We start from the raw sequence: 20,000 nt of genomic DNA on the forward strand, positions 1-20,000 counted from the left end.
TTAGCCTTGGAAGGCCAGGACTGGGGTTATGATAATTTTGTTATTTTTAGGTAATTGTTTCCAGTGTGCAAGTTCAGTGACATAAAAGGGCCTGCCGTGTTTTTCATCTAGCGGATGAAGGTTTAACAGGAATACCGATGTGCTCTAATGACAGGAGAACTAGTCAGCTGCGCACTTTTCACACAGGAGGCAAAGCAAATAAACGGTGCTGAGCTGGACTGCCTGCCTCCCACAACTGGCTCTTTGAAAGGCTTTTGTGCAAACATGTTTGCTTCTTTGTGTGTGCGGACCAGGTGTGTATGCGAGTGCGGTTGGACGTATGAAATATGTATGTATGCGGCGTATGTGCATATTACATGCATGCAAGTGTTTTGTGTGTTAGGGAATGGGGAAGTTGTGTGTGTGTGTGTGTGTCTCTTTGCGTGCGTGCATTTGCGTGTGCGTGTATGTGTGTGCGCGTGTGTACATGCCAGCGTGCATGTTGCTACCACATGTTTTCTCAGAGTGGAGGGGGGGGGGGGTGCGGTAGAGCAGGTATGTGGGGTAAGGTGTGGTCCAGGCCAGTCGAGCAGGTCAAGCATGTGACCAGTGCCGGAGGCTGGAGGGCGTGGAGGGCAGCCGAGGATTCTGGGAGAAGCGTGAGAGATAAGCAGCGCAGGGGCCACGCGGCGCAGAGCCGGCTCGGGTACAAAGAACGCCTGGGGGGGGGACGGCCAGAGGTAACACACCACACACCTCCAGGTGAGCACCCCTGGCTCACAAACAACCCAGAGTCTCTCACACGCTCCTTTAACCCATTAGTGTCTGCACAAGGAGGAGAGCACCTGGGAATCCAAGCAGCCACGTGCACACCCAGGCCTCACACAAACGCATGGCCACGGATCACCACGGATCACCACAGACCTCACCTCCTCTCTCCCCTCTCCCCTCACCTCCTCTCCTCTCCATCTTCTCTATTCTCCCCTCCCATCCCCTGCTCCCTCACTCTCCTCTCTGTTCACCTCCTCTCCTCTCCTCCACTCCACACCACTCCATTCTTCCTTCTCTGCCAGCCCTGGTTCTGGGCCGATTTCTCATCATCCTAATGCCAGCCTGTCCTGGCAAAGAGAGAAAGAGATGGAGGGAGAGGGGGGGGGGGGGAGTCTCTCTCCCCACACTCCAGATATAATTAGGACATGTAGGGATTGGACTCATAAAGTCACACCACAGAAAGGTTAAAAATTACCCGAGCAGGGGGCCCAAAGGCTTACTGGAGTTTAACAAGCCTCTAAAAATGAAGAGTGCTGAGTTGGGATATCAAGAACCCTGCACAGTGCCAGACAAGCGATTAATACTGATGTCCGATGTCACTTGTTGGACCAGAACCGAGGCAGGTATATGCGAAGGGCTGCAGGCCTGAATACTGAACATCAAAACGGATGTTAATCCTCACCTTAAACTGCAACAATAACTTTATTAACCCGGCTCATATCTGCAAGCGGGTAAGGGCCATTCTGGGCAGATGGAGTTCAACATGGGGAATTTGGTACTGTGGACCCCCCCCCCCCCCCCACACACACACACACACTCACACACACAAACGCACTCCCCCTCCCCCACGCTGCAGGGTTCCGGAATGTTGACCGCCATGACCTACGCCATTTAGCATCATAAGTAATGGACACCTGTGACCACCCTCAGCATTCCACACTGGGCCAGAGCACCAGAAGATACCATCAGCTCCTCCAAACACAGGTCACCAGTGTGCACACCCTCGCGCACACAAGCAACCTTACATAAGCATGAAGTCAAGAGCACACATGAAGCTAGAGTCTATATACAAACCATACATATATACAGTACACATACATAAATCCACAGCAAATATGCACATGCACACATGCATGCATATAGACAGACATAGCACAGACATATGTTCATGGCAGGGAAGACCTGTGAGACTGTTGGTGTGTGTGTGTGTGTGGGGGGGGGGGGGGCGTGTGTGTGTGTGTGTGTGTGTGTGTGTGTGTGTGTGTGTGTGTGTGTGTGTGTGTGTGTGTTGGTAAAGGACCAGTGGAAGGGGGCCCCTAGTCTGATGGATATTTCTAACCTGTCAGAGAATGATGTCTGTCTAGCCATTGGCCATCTGACCTTGGCTGTGTCACCCGCGACATGGACGTTCCTCAGAGCAGAGGAAAACACGGAGGACACCACGACCAATCTGCCTCTAACCCACAGCAATGGCAGGAAATGAAAATGTTGATGAAGGAAGTATTGATCCATCAAATTAATTCGGCCATGCTGGCCCAGTGGTCACGGCATGTGTGTGTAAACAGAATATCCTTCAGCCAGAGAGCTGAGAACTCCCGACAGCTCCAACCGAGAGGCGACCACCACCTTCCTCCGCACAAAACACACTCAAAACCAGCACTTCTCTCACCAAAATATAACATAATAATAACAATCTTATTATTGTGCCATTCATTTTGTACGTCTTAAATAAAATACGTTAGCCGCACACACTTTGCAACTGTAGTCCAAGCCCTGCTGAATGTAAATAAGAAAACAGTAAGTAATAGGAAGAACTCTAAATATTCATGTTTGAAATCATTAGATATTATATAATCCACCATATTAACAGACTTTCTTTTCATGAAGCATCAACTGTGAATACAGACATGGTCGAAGCAAGCTAAAGAAACACAAACTCATTTTCAAGTGTAACTTTGTCAGCCAACCCAAACCCCCCCCCACCCCCCCCCTCCCCACCCACACCCCCCAGGGGCTTGTGCTGAGCCAGACGTATTGTAGTCCGTGAAAGGTTGGGAGACACTAGAGCTGGGCTCAAGCGTGTAGCCTGCCCAGTTGAGAACACCCCCCCCCTCGGATGAGCAAACATGCCAGAGGGATCGGAGGGGCCTGGGGTCGGGGGTCGGGGGTCGGGGATGGGGGGATGGACGTGGGGTCCTGTGCTGTTGACCGGGCTTGGGGGGGGGGGGGGCACAATCCTTCCCCCAGACTCAGACATGCGAGCTCCTTCAGACACTTCCTTTCTAGCAGACCAAACCAACAAAGGTGTTCAGTCATGTGAAACTTAATCTGCAGCCCTGCCACCACTGACCTCTCACCTCCGCTGCCTTTAGACCGGGGGGGGGGGGGCTGCTTGAGAGAGATTTGTGCATATGTGTGTAGGGGAGAGAGGGGGAGGTGGGGGTAGACAGACAGACAGAGTGGGGTACAGAGAGAGAGAGAGAGAAAGAGAGAGAGAGAGAGGGGTAAGGTACCCATAAGAAGACCTTGGGTTGTAACATGTAAAATAAAGATGCAACACTCTTTGGAAATCCATTACGGACATGAAGAATGTTTGCAGGGCATTTGTAGTGTGCATGTTTGCAAATGCACAAGCTTGTCTGTGTGTGTGTGTGTGCGCACATGTGTGTGTGTAGTGCGTAGTGTGTGCATACACTGGAGAGCAAGTGTCAAAACAGTCTGAGGCAGCAGACAGAGAGCACAGGGGTCACCTTAACACAAAACAGTGGGCACACCAGACATAACACACAGCCTGCGTTCTCTGGTGGAGGCCCGGCCACTCCGATGCCTTGATGCTCCCTCTCCCCCCTGCAGCCATTAGCAAACAGCCTGAAAGGCCTCCGCAGCTCAGCTTCAGATGTCCTCAGTGATTACCTGGTTTTTTGCCCCCCCCCTCTTTTCCGTGGCGAAGGTGACCCCGCCGGGTCGGCTCAGCGGCAGCAATTAACCCAGGCGGCCCCCCGCCCTTGCCTCCGCGGAGCACGGCCTGGTGCGCTAGCTGTGGCCGCAGAGAGGAGTCCCTGTAGTAGATACCAGCCCCACTCAGCCTGTCCCCAGTCCCTGACAGAGGAGAGGAGAGGAGAGGAGAGGAGAGGAGAATGTGGGTGTGTGCAGAGTTTGGTGTAGTCTGTGGTATCAGTGGGTATGTGAGAACCTTCACACTATCACAACCACAAAAGATATCACTCTGGTCAGAGAGATAATACTCCCCTCAAAACTCTCATTGCCCGCACTATTACAGCCAAAACACACATGCACAGACACACACACAAGATTTCCACTAAATACCTTGTCTGACTGAAGTTCTGAAGTATGTGTGTGTGTGTGTGTGTGTGTGTGTGTGTGTGTGTGTGTGTGTGTGTGTGTGTGTGTGTGTGTGTGTGTGTGTGTGTGTGTGTGTGTGTGTTGCGGGGGGAGGGGGGAGAACAGAGAGAGACAGAGAAGTGGGAATGATGTAAAATAGGTAAAAATGCTTGAGCCTAAACTATTTGTTAAGAGAGAGGGGGAGAGAGAGAGAGAGAGAGAGAGAGAGAGAGAGAGAGACAGACAGACAGACAGTTAAAAAAAACTGTGAAAATCTTAGAGAATCTTACTGGAGAATTATCTGTGCTTGGCATGAAGGTGTTTCACCTCTCAGCTCTGTCACTGCCATTAGCCATTTGAGTGAATGTGGAATGTGTCTAGTAGGAGGACAGGAGAAGGCGAGAGTGAAGAAGAGGGAGCGTGTTCTTCATCGGGCAGCAGCCTTGACTCGCCGACCTTTACACTCTAATCCAGGGCAGAGCCTCCCCCAAACCCTCAACACAACACACACACACACACACACACACACACACACACACACACACACACACACACACACACACACACACACACACACACACACTGTCTCAACTTTATCTCACTTGTCCACACCTTGCATTCCAACCTCCTTGTCTATCTATAGACTTTAGACTCTTCAGCTCTGCAAACAGCTTAGGCTAGAACAAGGCCACTGTTACTGTGACAGACCCAATGGTGTGAAAGACAAGGCGAGGGAACTGAGGAGGCGGGCCAGTGGGTTTATGGTAGTGGCCCACACCGATGACCATGCAATGCTACAAACTCAGATAAGATAATGAACTTGCACCCCCGGCACCTGATAAGTCAACTTCGGCTAACTAAACTTCAACCTTCAAGTGTTTGTTCAAATGTGTGTATATGTGTGTTTGTTCAGTACTGTAAGCTACCTGCCCATCATATAAGTAACCCTCATCATAGATAGCCCTTCTGGTTTTGTGAAAAGCAAGAATGCATCTCGGTCCAGAACAAATCAATGGTCAATTTCCTTTAAGCAGAGGAATTCTTAACCACACATGCGTGACTTAGTGGTGAGTGAAGCCATACTGTCTGTATATACTCATCTCTCCAGAGCCTCACAGCGCAGAATGGGAGGGAGAGAGAGAACAGTATGTCTGTCTACTCTGTATATGACATATTTATGTGACCCACTCTACAGAAATAAGCTCACTATTTTCAGTGTCATATCTCCAAACATAGTTCTTTATGCATGTGTGTGTGTGTGTGTGTGTGTGTGTGTGTGTGTGTGTGTGTGTGTGTGTGTGCGCGCGCGTGCACGTGCATGCATGTTTTAGGCTCTGTTTATTCAAACCTAAAGGGCATTGCAATCTCCACAACAAAGTGTTCACCTGGGATCAATCACTTAGCTTATTAAAGCACCCACATATTCGAGTGATGCTGCTGCCACGTATGTGTGTTTTCTTCCCTTGCACCATTTGTGATTAATTATCCCTCACAAATCTAATCACGGAACACACATGGATGCACCTAACTATCCATCTATTGTCCTGCGCATTGAGGGACGTGGGAGGGGTGCAGCAGAGAAGAGAACCAGTCCCCCGTTAATGAGCCTGGAGTCGGGGAACAAGATGTGGCCACACTGGTCAAAGCCCATTCACAAAGCAGGTGTCCATTTCTAATGATTCCCTCAAACTACACCGACAACCTGAAGGGGGGGAAAGAAGATTAGGAGGGGATGCTATCGCCACTGCTCACTTGAAAGCAGATAAAATGACACCCTTTAACCCTTACTGACCAACTGGACAGGTCAGTCAGTTTAGTCAAGCACTACTTTGCCATTTTTGGTGTCCAAAAACGTATCCAGGATACCCAGTGCACCACAACAATCCCATAACGCACTGCGTTGTTTGCTTGGATGATTATGTAGTTTCTCTGAGGTGGACCAAGGGATAGAAATGTCTTCAGACATCTCACAGGTCTGTTACAAATGCACCTAGCAGGTTAACTGAAGAAATACTTTCAGTTTGTCAAAGTTCTTTCTGTAGCAACAGATGTAGTTTATAGTTAACTAGGTTTGAAAGCTTTCTGGTCAGATCGTTTTGTTTTAAAAACCTTTTTTTAACAAGCTAGCTAGCCAGTTAGCTACTGAGGCAGCTGTGTGTTGACGTGACCTCTGGGGCCGATGAAGACGTAGCGAGCTTGATCCGCCTGCGAAGCGAGAAGGGGCATCGTTTTTCAGGAACGATGCGTGCGGCTCAACAAGGATTACTTTGTGAAAGCGTGTGTACAACCTCTTATCTCATGTACATGGCATGTTGTCAGACGTGTTACAGTGGACTGCGGTATGGCGTTCAGATTGTTTATGTGGCAAAATCTGCTGTCGCACAGTAATGGGCTAACATGCATAATGCAGCGTCCGAAATTGTTCACTACCTTGATTAATTCTGTCCCCTGTAGTTCTACATGTAGTGGTCCAGGTTTGCTCATGTCGCGGAGAGTGAGCAGCACACCGACAGCTCTGCTGAGAATGAGAGCATTGCTTATGAAGGAGTGCGCTTCAGTGGTAATGCATGATTCATGTCCATTTCACCTACTCCACTGTAGCTGTGTTCATGTCCGGAAGTCATATTATCCCGACTTTAACTCTGCAGTCAGTGTCCATTAAGACATTAAGAACATTTGCTTTAAGCTCTAGGCCATTCACCTTCCTACCACAGAATGAATAGACTGAAGCCAGAAGAGGCTGGTGGAGATGAGGCAGAGCTATTTCAGGCCCCCGCAATAGAGGATTAGTGTAACCTGCACCACAAACACGAGAAATGAACAGTAGATTAGCAACATCCTCAAGATCAAAACCGGGACAAAAACGTGACCTGTGTTTCTCCAGCAAACCAGTCTGGAACAACTCCTAGAACCAACAAAGCCACGAGACAAGTTATTCGGAGGCCTCTGAGATCTGGTTTTGTCTACACCTCCGAGTCCAATTCTACACAGACAAAAACACAAAAAAACGAACACCACTACCATCCACAGCATGGATTATTTAAAACAGAAAAGTGCCCTATAAAACACTCTTAGATTTTGAAAAGAAGTTTGTGTCTCCTTTATGGAGATGTGGTTAGGTCATGATTGTATGTGTTTTCTCTGTAATGGTAACAGGGGCTTTCTACTCCTCATCCACACACAGTGCTGATCCCACTTAACCTCAGAAGAGGCCTGTGGTTCATTTATTCTCCACAGAAGAAAATGCATCTGATTGGTTTTATTTGTCAGTTCCTCCCCATCTCTGTAGAGGTATTGTCTGAATAAGGCTCTAGATAGAGGAATAAAATGGTGTTGTTTGGTGGGTTAGGACTTACCAATCTCCCCCACCTAGTGAAACACAACCAAGCCTCTCCACAATCACGGAAACTTCACTTGTTGGAGTACATAGTGGGATTTATTGTACCAGCTGTTCTGGTGTGATTGGAATGGGCTTAGAGCTTAAGGAGAACAGAGAAAACTATCTGACACTGGCACGGACCGGGCCAGAACTTCATTGGTGGTATTCGACAACTGGAGTTTTTATTTCTAACGTTTTTAAGCCAAATGTTTTACTAGATAGATATCTATTACTTGTATGGCTCTTACAAGGCAACAGACGTGCTGAGAATAGCCTACAATGGGTTGTAGATTTGAAACAAACATGAGAGACACGCACGTGTGAATCCAGGCTGTGAGTGTGAGCTTGTGTTGTGAGGCAGTGCAGCAGCAGGTGGTAAACCCGCTTAAGCTGCTCTTCTGATCCTGAGTGTACAGGTAAAGCGACACGGCAAAAGTCACATGACCGAATAAGCCACAGTTCCAATCCAGGCTAACGCTGGAGCAAAGCTGAGCCAAGGTCACGGTAGGAGTGAATGAGTGGACCAGGGAGCACTGACACTCCCATTCCCAGCTCCATGAGAAAGTAGGTGTGTGTGTCCGTGTGTGTGTGTGTGTGTGTGTGTGTGTGTGTGTGTGTGTGTGTGTGTGTGTGTGTGCGTGTGTGTGTGTGTGTGTGTGTGAAATATGAATACAAGGTAACAACTTCAGTTTTGAAGTCCCACAGGAATCTTATTGACAAAGTTATACTTAAATTTTTTTTTATTAATTGTTTTCAATAAAGGGACAAAATGGGTGTGTGAACAGGATAATGCAGACAACTGCCAGAAAACATAGACAGTGGTTTCTCCAATAAAAACGCAACAAAGACCATAAACAAATACAACAAAAAAAAAAGCAAGAGTTGTCAATGACCTTTGGTCATTTGTAAAGGAAAATAATAATAACAAAAAAAAAGAAACAACAACAAAAAAAAATCCATTCCACGTCTCTGTTTTGAACAGAGCATTTAGGTAATAATAAATAGTGACTCCCATTGTAAAAGATAAAGTTCAAGTTCAAGTTACAACAAACAGCTTTCAGAACAGGAATAGAAAAGGCTGATAACAAAATATTCCGCATTGCCATTTACAAAAAAGTATGAACTCAAGCGGCCTTTCCATTAGTTCCATTTCATTTTTAAATATGCTTTGCATATGAAAGTCATCCCAATCTAAATATAAAGCACCATTTAGTATTTGGCAATGAAAAAAAAAACTTGCAAAACATTGATTACTTTTAATTCATTTATTTGAATGATTTTCATTTCCGTACTGGTATTTACTGCATATGACGTTTGTTCTCTTTAAGATGCTGGAATGTAGTCAGGTGAGATAGGAGAGAAGACAGAAAGCACACTACAGTGGAACTCAACATCAGCTCGCATTACTGCACACAGAGTGGCAGCGGAAGAGGAGAGTCTAAAAAAGAACGGAAAAAATATGTACAACCACCTGTTTAAGCTAGAGTGGCCATTCTCAAAAGACTCCTCAGGGAAGCCATTAGATGGCCTCCTTTATACAATGCCACATACTTTAGTTTTTTTTTATTGATTTTTTTTTCCATTTCATTTTTTTAAACATACAAATAATTCGTACTATATTATCCTGCCAAATTAAAAAAATATACTGTGGCAGCTTGTTGTTTTTTCACTACCAAAAAAGGTTCAGTAAGACCTTTTGAGAGAACGAGCAACAGTTAAAAATACAAGCCTCAATATAAATACTATAATGCCTACACTAGGTGAACATTTAATTCAAATACCATTCTAGAAATACAGGAAAAAAAAGTAGATCATAAATGTGTTTTAGCATAGGAATTGGACATGAGTGTGCATTTTCCTATATTTAAGTTCTCTATTATATATTTATATATAATCTTAAACCTTTCCCCAATGCAAGTTACGTTTGACCTGAAGAGCTGTGAAGAGCCACGGTGGGAAAAAAAAACAAAAAAACAAACAAACAAACAAAAACAAACAAAAATTAAATCACAGATTTTTTTCCCATTCTATATATATCATGATCAAGTCTTGAACACCACCAAGACAAAGAGGAAAGAGAAACCACAACAAACTTAAATACAGTTTCCTCTAAGATAATGAATTGCTATTTTTAAAAATGTTGTTTTATATTCATACTTAAAAAACGTTTTTGTACAAAAAAAATGTTCTTGCAGTGAAAGCAGCAAGTTTCAATCGTCCATCGTTTGACAGGAAGTCTGTGCCCTGACGCCTGATCACCGGAGTTGGGCTCTCTGATCGAGGGTGGGGGAGGGGTTGGCTTTATAATGTTAAACAATGACACTGCATTTCGTATAGTTTTGTTTTTTTTTTTTTAAACTATTTTAGCATCGAAGGAAGTTTTCCCTTATGTGAACACCTGTAAACTGGGAAACTTTAACAGTGCACTTTTCTTAATTTATACTCAACCACTAAACCACCAATCAGAGCGTCAGACACATGCTGGAGGGGCCGAGTGAGAAGTGCTATCTGAACACCCAACAACATGGTTGCCAAAGGTGAGCGTGTTGATCTCAGCAGAGACAAAGAAGCTCTCCTCAAACATATATTACACACAAACATTATCTGTACTGTTCACTTCCCTCTGTCCCTCCCCCCTACTCCCTACTCCCTACTGACTTAATCACTTAGGGAACACAGGTGTAAGGACTGCACTCGTTGCTGGAGAAACGTTTTGATTTAAACCTGTACGCGATTCATAGTTGATCATCAGCGAGAGATGGAAATATCCGAACGCATTCTTCAAAAAAAAAAAAAAGCATTTTTCAGAAACGCCGCATTACTTTGTGTTATAGGCCCTCGGATGCACCTGTGCAGCGGATGTTCACCTGACCAGATACACACACACACACGCGCGCGCTGGGCAACGAGACTGCTGAGCTAGTGAGAACAGAATCTTCACACACTAAGTGAGAGCTTATGACTGTGAATGAAAAACCTGTACCGCTGTGTACAGTACCCTTAACTGGAGAGTAATCATGGCTGAATCCCACACAACACTGGAGGTACCGCACACGAGACAAATACCACAATAGAAGGATGCATGTCATAGGCAGCTAATGATGATTAACTACAGATTAGCTTTGAGCTTTTGATTATCATCATTTCCTGGTAGACTGTCAAAATCAGGTACTTGATGCAAGAACCTCACATGAATCAAATGAATCCAGTCCCAGTGTCTGGCGGAGACTCCAAGCTTATAGCAGATAGGAAAATTAACCGATGCAGTTTCAAGATCCAAGGCACTCTATTTTTTTGTTTGTTTTACCAAATGATAGTACAAATTCAAATCTTGATGACTTCTTGTTTATTTTTAAGAATTCAAAGGCTGTCAATACTTTATATTCCATAATAGGGGCCAATCAATGTTTCTTTTTTTGTAACCCTATGTGGACAGAGCATCTTTTTGAAAGATTGGTTTAAGTGCGATTCCCAGCCTCTCCAGAGACGGCTGCACAGGAGACTGTTGTCCTCCATGTTACAACACACAACTGTACATGATATGTTTTACAGAATGTATGCAGCATGGTTGTTTTTTTTTTCTTTTCTTTTTTTCTTCTTGTTTTTTTGAATTAAAAAACAGAATAAGAAAACAGCAACACATTTACTCAACAACTAACCAACCAGGGACAATTCTTTAAAAATAGCCAAAACATACCATGCATGCTGTCTAATTATCAAAAAAGGGAACGAAAAAAAAGAAAGAAAAAATACACAACATGTAAATTATTGCACAAGAGAAAGGCTCCAAGTTTGCGTCAATGCAATAGTATTGCCCCGATACACGACATGCATTCAACGGTAAATGAAGAAGTGTGTGCTGGCGGTGCCGAGCTCGCTGCCCGGCCTCCACTGGACTAGCCAAACGGGGGAAATCTACAAGGGTGGGGACGCGAGGGGGGGGGGGGGGGGGGCGTCGTGAACTGCCACGCGCGCCTTCACTCTCCCTCACTACTCAGTTTTTATTTCGCTGTTCAAGGCGCGATCGCTGTGCCATTTTTTCATGTGTTTCTCCAGGGTGCTGTACACGCTAAAAGGCATCTGACAGATTTCACATTTGTAAACGTCCTTGCCCACCTGCCCGTGCGTTTTCATGTGCCGGGTGAGCTTGCTGCTCTGGGCGCAGGCGTAGTTACACAGTTCGCACTTGTAGGGCCGCTCGCCCGTGTGGCTACGCCTGTGCACCGTCAGGTTGCTGCAGTTCTTGAACACCTTGCCGCAGAACTCGCAGGTGTCGCTGCGACGGCCGTCCTTGGAGCTGGGCCGGCCGGGACCGCCCAGGTGGGGCGTGCTCCCGCCGCTGCCCGTCCCACTGCGGCCCGACACGCCGCCGTCCAGTTCCCCGGGCGGCGTGGAGAAGCGCAAGCTGCCGTTCTCCGAGGAGTGCTCCGAAGACGAGGCGAAAGGCGATTGTCTGGAATCCCCGAAATTCAGGAAGGGGTCCTTGAGCTGGCGGGAGGCGGCGTAGCCCGCCAGCCACTGCGAGTAGACGTTCTCGGTGTTGTGGATGGTGGGCGTGGGGAGGTCGAAGTCCTTCTCCATCTTGATGCGCTTGGACAGCGGGCTGAGGGAGCTGGGGCTTCCCAGCAGCAGCTTCTTGGACAGGCCCACCGAGGCGGACTCGCTGGGGGACGAGCCGCGCCCGTTGATGGCCGAGCCGCAGCCCTCCTGAGCGCGGTCCGACTCCAGCGCGCTGTCCCCGTCGCACATGTCCCGGTGGGCGTCGCCGTCCGAGTTGAGCGCGCCCCGCTTGTGCTGGTGGAAGGCCTCGCTGTAGTGCTGCATGCTGGCCGCCAGGCCCATACCCGCCATCACCTCGGGCAGGGAGCGCGGGATGCCGTCCTCCGCCACCCCCAGACGCCCGCCCCCGCTGTTCTCGTGGTGCCTCGCCGCCTCCAGGCTCAGGCCGAAATGGAAGCTGTTCCGGCCCCCGTCGCGTTCCAGCTCCTCCTCCTCCTCCCCTTCTTCCTCCTCCTCCTCCTCTTCCTCTTCCTCCTCCTCCTCCTCCTCCTCCTCTTCGTCCTCCTCGCCGTTCTCTGGGATCAGCCGGTCGTTCTCGCTCTTGAACTTGGCCACCACGGACTTCAGGGCGTTGCTGGCGCTGCCCACCAGGTCGCTGGTGCCCGGCTCGGGCGAGCTCGCCGTGGAGAGCCCGTCGTCCGACTTGACCGTGACGGGCGAGGACTTGTGCATGTGCGTTTTCATGTGGCGCTTCAGCTTGCTGGCCTGGGTGCACGCGTGGTCACACAGGTGGCATTTGTAGGGTTTCTCGCCCGTGTGGCTGCGTCTGTGCACGATCAGGTTGCTCTGGAACTTGAAGGTCTTGCCGCAGAACTCGCACGCCTTGGTCTTCATGGGGGTGCCGGGCTGCTGGGGCAGAGGGGTGGGCGTGGACTGTGAGCCAGAAGGGGACTGCATGGTGGGCAGAGGAGGGGTGGAGAGGAAGGGTGGCTTGCCTCCCGACTGGAATGGTTGCAGCAGCCGTTGCATAGGGCTGGGCCGGTTGGGGGAGAGGGGAGGAGTTGACCCTGAGGTGTTTCCGGCCAGCTCCCTCAGCCTGCGCGAGAAGTCCATGGCTGGGGGGTCCAGGGGCATGGGGTTGAGCCGTAGCACCCTGTCGAAGGCACTCGGGTGGTGGGTGGCCAGGGCCAACTCCTCCGGGCTCAGGTGATCCATGCGGTGCGGGTCCAGGTGGTGGCGTGGCGGCGGGCTGAAGAGCGGCGGCGTGGGCGGGAAGCGCCCCTCTCGGAGCGGGGGGCCATCGCGGCCGGCGCTGGGTATCCGCAGCAGGTTGAAGGGGCTGCCCTCGGGCAGGTGGATGCCGTGTAGCGGGGGCTGGGAGGCGTGGTCGGTGCCCAGCCCGGACGGAGCGCCCACCCGGGGCGTGAGAGGACTCCCGCGTTCACTCTCAAGGTAGATTCGGAAGCCGTGCGTGTTCTGCGCGTGCTGTAGCAGGAACCAGGCGCTGCTGAACGGCTGCTTGCAGGTGGTGCAGGTGTAGCTGCTGGGCTCATCTTTACCTGCAGGAGAAAACAGACTGCATTTAGATTTCCGTAGGAGACACAGCAGATGGCAATCAAAGCTAAATCTGGTGGAATATTTCTCCGTGCACAATGAAACGAAACTATAAAATAAATAAACCATTTGGACCAGAGGGCAAAATCTTTTTGCAGTCCATTAAAAAAGTCCTTAGAGGACTACGGGCTTTAGCCAGTGCAGAGAAGGAGAAGGAGAATGGAGTGAACACGTGGAACTTGGCCGAGGGTCTGTCCCCACTGGCACCCTCCAGCCCCCCAGCTCTCTGCTGGCCAGAGAGAGAGAGAGAGAGAGAGAGAGAGAGAGAGAGCCCCACTTCTCTCCAGCCCGGACATGGGGTTCAGCAGACTCCCTCAGAAGACACCCACAGCAGTTCAGTGCATGAAGGCACGGAGCCGTGGTGAACGTGACCTCTCTTACACACACACTTTCATGGGAGGCCCAAAGCGCAGCACAGACAGCAAGTCCGAAAACGCCCCACTAACAGTTAGCGCGTAGCCAGAGCCCGACGTAGCCCGACGGGTGAGGAAGTGCAGGCTGACGAGGCAGGACTGCTGGGGCTGCCACCTCCACGGGGCCTGACAGGCAAACAACAGCACCAAAGCCCAGTCGCAGTTACAGCGCTGCCTTGGGAACACACACGGAGATGGAGCGAGAAACAGCGGCGTCGTAACGGCGCTGTTACTGAGGTTCTACCCCGTCTCAGCACTGCCCGTGGGCCAGGGGGGAACACACACACACACACACACACACACACCCCACCCCCACCCCCCCTCCAGGACAGGCACCACACTTATGACTTCCATATGCTCCTCCTGTGGAATGTGCCTATGCTCTAATAGAAATTAGCCTTTTGAAGTAAACCAGATAATTTGAGGGCTAAAATATGCACCAGTGTGCTCATATGACCATTATTTACAGCCACTGTGTGACTTCAGAAGTGCAACAGAGAAGTATGGAGACAATCATACTTGCAAAGGAACATTTAAAACAATAATTGACTTTAAAATACCACTTGGACCATGACCATGATTCGCTTCACAATTCCCTTGTAATCTCATTAAATGTACTCGGCTCCTCTACCAATTCATTTACAAGATTAGATAATACCACAGAACATGGATCAACACTGAATACACACCAGCTAAGCCCTGGACACTGCACATTCATGAACGCTTTCTTCAATAAAGAGATTGGTGGTTTCCCAAAAGTAAATTTCTGTTTTTCTTTCTCTCTGTCTCTCTCTGTTTCTCTCTCTCTCTCACACACACACACACACAAAGAGGTGCAGATACACATCTGTATATACAGCTGTGTTTCCACTGTAAAAGAGGATGAGGATCATGTTGTGAGTGTGTCTTCCTCCTCTCAGCTTGTACACAGGAGACATTTCCCACAGAGACTCTCTATGGTTAGTCAGGGAGCTAATCACTCCACACCTGACACACTGAGCAGGAGAGACATGATGAAAAACCACTTTTTCAGCCACACTTCAGTACACTTCTGCATGACTAAATAAAATGCATTAAAAAATTCTGCAAAATGTAATATACTAATTTGTTACAAACATCAAAATACGGGTTGTGAAACAATTATTTCTGAGAGTTGTACTTAAATAAAAAATCGCAAATAAAAAGCACTCTTGGGAAAGTGTGCCAAACACCAGCTAGGGCAGCAGACGTGAAGCCCAGTTTCGTCAGCCGCCACAAACACCTGCTTTACTTACTAGCGAGCGATTTATCCAAAGGAAATGGATGACAGTTAGAAATTCACAAATTAGTGCCAGTAAAAGGAGGGTGTGTTTCACTTCAGTAATGACCTGGCCCACTCCCCAAAGACCAGGCCCGAGCGGCCAGGAGAGAAACGAAGCGCAACGAAAGAAAAAAGCAACAACAAAGAGGCAAAATGGACACGGGAGGATTTCCCTCTCCTCCTCAGCCCGAGCTCTTTACCCCGCTATCATACCGTTTTCTACCCATCCCAGGAGAGAGACCGGGAGAGCACAGGAAACACAACAGTAGTTGGGGAGGGAGAGGGAGAGATAGAGAGGTAGAGAGAGAGAGAGAGAGAGAGTGAAGGAGGTGGAGAGTGACAGAGGGAGGTGGAGAAATAGTGAGGCAGGGAAAGAGAGAGATAGAGGGAGGTGGACAGAGAGTGGGAGGTGGAGAGAGATGTAGAGGGAGGTGGAGAGAGTTGGAGAGAATGAGAGGGAGGTGGAGAGAGATTAGGAGAGAGTTGAAGAGACAAGAGAGGGAGGTGGAGAGATGGAGAGAGAGAGTAGGGTGGAGAGATGGATGGAGTGAGAGAGGGAGACGAGGGGGTTGGAGTAAGAGGAGCAGGAGGAGGCAGCGTGCTCTTTCATCCCCTCGTTTGTTTTCCTCCGAGGGGGCTCCTCTGAAGTCTTCAATAGCCAGCAAAGCATGTAACAAGGCAAGGCCGTACTGCTGCTCTGTGAGGGTGAAGGGGGGGGGGGGGGGGGGGGTGGCAGGCCAGAGCTACCGAGGCCTTGTGGGGTAATCCTGTTAATGCACACAAATGGGGGAGGTTCTGCAGGGCTCGCCGCGGCAACAGACAGCCTCCTCCAGACACTCCTGCACCCTTTTGTGCCATCGTGGCTTTGTGCGTGCGCAGTCCGGCCCCTTTCCTGCAGGAGAGGGCACATTCGCCCCCCCCCCCCCCCCCAACCCCCGTCCGCACGCAGGGTCGCCGGAGAAGCACCGCCCTGCCAAACACCCCCGGGTCCACGCACGGGCATCGGCGGCACACAACATATCCCGAACTAGCAGAAAAAAGCCTTCCCCAGCCAGCACAAACGGTGGAATTGTTCGCAGTTCAACTGAAGTGGTTTCTGAATTAGAACGGGGTTAGGCTGCACCATCACTGCATGTTAAAAACGCATTATTCTTTTCTTTTTAAATAACCTAGAGTCCCTCGAGAAAGTGATCAAGACTATTTGACAAGCTTGAAGGAGCCTCTAGACAGAGAGAGACAGACAGAAGAAGGGAGAGACAGAGTGGGAAAAGGAGAGAGGAAGAGAGAGAGAGAGAGGGAGAGAGATGGTGTTAAACGAAGGGAAATAACAGTACAGTGGAGCTTCATGCTTCTGCCACCCACGACTGCCTCCTGACAATCAAACTAAAGACCAGCAGCTGAACGCTCTGCACCAAATCAAGCCTGCACACAACTTTATATCAGGGGGTTGATGGAAGGCCAGCTACAGACGTGAAATTATGGATCATTACAATCTTCAAAAATTACAGTTAATTGTTGCCACCTGCGAGGGTTTAACCTCGTATACATTTTTCTATTATCATGTAAAGGGTATTTTACACAATTTTACATTGCTGAAATCACCATGTCTGTTTCTTGTTAAAGGTTGAGGGACAGTTCGTCCCTATTCAAACACAGCACACGTTCATTTACTCTTGAATCACTTAAACACTTATCAGTATTAGTTAGGTATAAAGCAATCAGCCCAATGAATATCAGATGTAATAAAACTAATAACATTTCCTGCAGAAGTGGAATAAAGCATGGGGAGAAAGAAAAGCTTCAGGCTGCACACATGCTTTATCACTGTGTGTGTGTGTGTGTGTGTGTGTGTGTGTGTGTGTGTGTGTGTGTGTGCTGTGTGTGTGTGTGTGCACGCACTCGCTGCCCGTTGCAGTATGGAGGCTCCACTGGGCACGGGGAGACACAGCTGAAGGATGGGTTACTGCATGGCCATGTTTAACAAGGGCTTGCTCCATTTGATTACACATGGCACGGCGCAGCGGAATGTGTAATCATCTTTTTCACATGACATTTTGAATATCCAACTAGACAAATAATTGCAGCAATAATTGATAGCTTTGTGCAGGCGGCGGTGTTATTGACTGGCATGGCTCGCGCACACGGGTGTGCACTGGCACACACACACACACCCAGCTCCCTCAGCTGACAAAACTGTCATAATCTCTCGTAATGACAGGAGTCAGCTAGCCACAGACAGGTACGCCAATAATCTGCTATTAGACTCTGAGGATTTTACAAGCAGGAATTCAAAGCAACGGCTTGCAAAAGAAGTTAGACACCCCCCCCCCCCAACACCCCCTTTGGTCTAATTTTAATTTTCTCAAGAGAGTAAAAAGAATATTCTTTGTGTCATTTCCTGTCTGTTTAAGGGGAGAATTGGAGAGATGTGCATTTGAGACGTGAGTGGTAAAAGCAGGGGAGGGACTGTCGCCTTCCCCGCTACTTAACATGCGTGACTGAGGAGAGAGAACGAGAGAGAGAGAGAGAAAGAGAACGAGAGAGAACGAGAGAGAGAGAGAGAGAGAGAGAGAGAACGAGAGAGAGAGAGAGAGAGACTGAGATCTCCTCCATGCTGTTTTTACTCTCACAGAGGCTGCTGGATCCAGGAGTCTTTTAGACGTAATGATAATCTGTGGCTCGACACTTTTAAGCCGTTATGGGGAGGCACCACGCGCGCTGGGTCTAATTTGCAGATTCCTCCGTTAATTAGAAAGCCCTCCAATCTTCCGCAGGCGCGGGTCAGCGTGGACGAACCGGGCGGCCGGGCGAGCGGCCCGGCGGCCGGGCGGAGGCTGGGGACTGGGGTGTAGGCTCCAGCAGACACAGGCACACACACTTTTATCAGGGGTAAATGACAGAGTGATGTTACTGCACAGAGCACTGGCACAAACAGGAGCACACACACCTCAGCCTTCACCAACCATATCCTCTAAGAGCTCCCTCATCCAGCAACATTCCACAGACACATGTACGCACACACACACACACACACACACACACACATATTTAATTGCATTTAAATAAACAAAGCAGGTGAGGCTATGATACAGTTCAGTGGTGACTTGGCATAGAGTGGTTGGTACAAACAGTGAAACAGGGGACTCGAAAAACACTGCACGACACCCTCCCTCCCTCCCTCCCTCCCTCCCTCCATACCTCACTCCATATTTCTCTGCCCCCCTCCCTACCTATATTTCTACCTCCCTCTGTTTCTCTACCTCCCTCCCTACTTCCCGACCCCCCTGGCTCCCATCAGCTTCGTGCTCTTAAGACTCGCACTATCATGAACAGCTATGAACAGCTAGATTTACTGTGCATAAATAAGTAAATGGTGCCAAGCTTCAACTGTAGAGACAAATCAGGACAGATCAACTGTATCTGATTCTCTTTTAATAAAAGCGCTCGTACACATACACACACAAATTCTGTTTTTGAATATTTGTTAATAATACTGCTGGTTATGTAACAGCAATTGGGAAATAAAAAATATTCTGTTATAATACTAAAACAATTAAAACAGGAATGTGCCAGAAAGGCTGTGTGTGTGTGTGTGTGTGTGTGTGTGTGTGTGTGTGTGTGTGTGTGTGTGTGTGTGTGTGTGTGTGTGTGTGTGTGTGTGTGTGTGTGTGTGTGTGTTTAAGATTAATATTTCCAAGAGAGTGTGTGTGACACATAAATGGAGCATGTGTATATTTGTAGCCCCATCCCTAGTTGGAGGAAGCGTGGTGTGTTTCTGTGGGGGCCGTCTGGATCAATGGCGGCAGCAGACTAAGATGGATGCCAGATTAAACCAGCTTGGGCAGTCCTGTATCCCCGACATGCAGATTCATGCATTGTTCATCTGCCTCCCATCTCACACACTAGCCCCTCTGGCCCCCTCCTCTCCTTCTCTCCCTCTCTCTCTCACTCACACACACACACACACACACACACACACACACACACACACACACACACACACACAATCCATGCCAGACAAAAGCGATGGACCAACGCACATACGCACACCTATTCAGCACCGTTGCATGTGCAAGTGTTGGGGACACTGGTACTGGGCTGGCGTTTCTCGAGCGCTGTGTGCTGATGGGCCTCTCTGGCCAGCACGGCCTGGGCGCTCCTCCTTTTGTTTCGCCCTTGACAACTGTGTTAAGATGTAGCAGTGCGTCTGCGTATCGGCACCGAGGTTGTGGTGTAAAGCAGGATTACAGGACAGGCCAACGCACCGGCAGACGGCATTTAAAACCAGTGTAGAATTTTATTTTGAGAGTTTCTACTCATTTCCGTTCCTTCACACCTGCAAATTCTGAAAAAAAAACATTTTCAAAGCAAATTACTCACCCTGGTTTTGCATGAAATATGACATATGAAAAAAATAGTAAAAAATCGATGTTTCTTCTCAGAATTCCTCTCAGCTGCACTGCAGAAGATGACTCACTTTCCTGGTTGCCAGTGTGAGTATTGTACTCTATAAATATGTTCACAAAAGCTATATCAGTGGAGGAAGATGTTGGTGGCCTGTGTATCTGAGGCTCTAAGGCTCTAGTCTGACCCATTTTAGCCCATTTTGGAGTGTGTGTGGAATCTTGTCTTTAACCAGGTCCTGTATGAGATGGCATATGTCTGCTCCGGTTGTGTATGTTAGTGCATGGGTCATTTGAGC

The 20,000-nt window shown here is 48.6% G+C and overlaps 1 protein-coding gene across 2 annotated transcripts in view; it reads right to left on the reverse strand.

Annotated features, from left to right (window-relative positions):
* Positions 1 to 9,808: 9,808 nt before the first annotated feature.
* The window catches only part of bcl11aa (BCL11 transcription factor A a), a 51,370-nt gene continuing 41,178 nt past the window's right edge, over positions 9,809 to 20,000 (reverse strand). Inside the window, exons 1-2 of one of the 2 annotated variants that reach the window (XM_076973803.1) lie at positions 19,679 to 20,000; positions 9,809 to 13,530 (exon numbers count right to left, since the gene is read on the reverse strand). The exon at positions 19,679 to 20,000 is cut by the window's right edge and continues 176 nt beyond it. In XM_076973803.1, the coding sequence (XP_076829918.1) occupies positions 11,462 to 13,530; positions 19,679 to 19,703 (2,094 nt within the window). In that variant the 5' untranslated portion in view covers positions 19,704 to 20,000 and the 3' untranslated portion in view covers positions 9,809 to 11,461. The remainder of the gene's footprint in view (positions 13,531 to 19,678) is intronic. The other variant, XM_076973802.1, reaches the window with a different exon arrangement.

This window comes from Brachyhypopomus gauderio, chromosome 15, assembly GCF_052324685.1.
Source record: "Brachyhypopomus gauderio isolate BG-103 chromosome 15, BGAUD_0.2, whole genome shotgun sequence".
Lineage (NCBI taxonomy): Eukaryota > Metazoa > Chordata > Actinopteri > Gymnotiformes > Hypopomidae > Brachyhypopomus > Brachyhypopomus gauderio.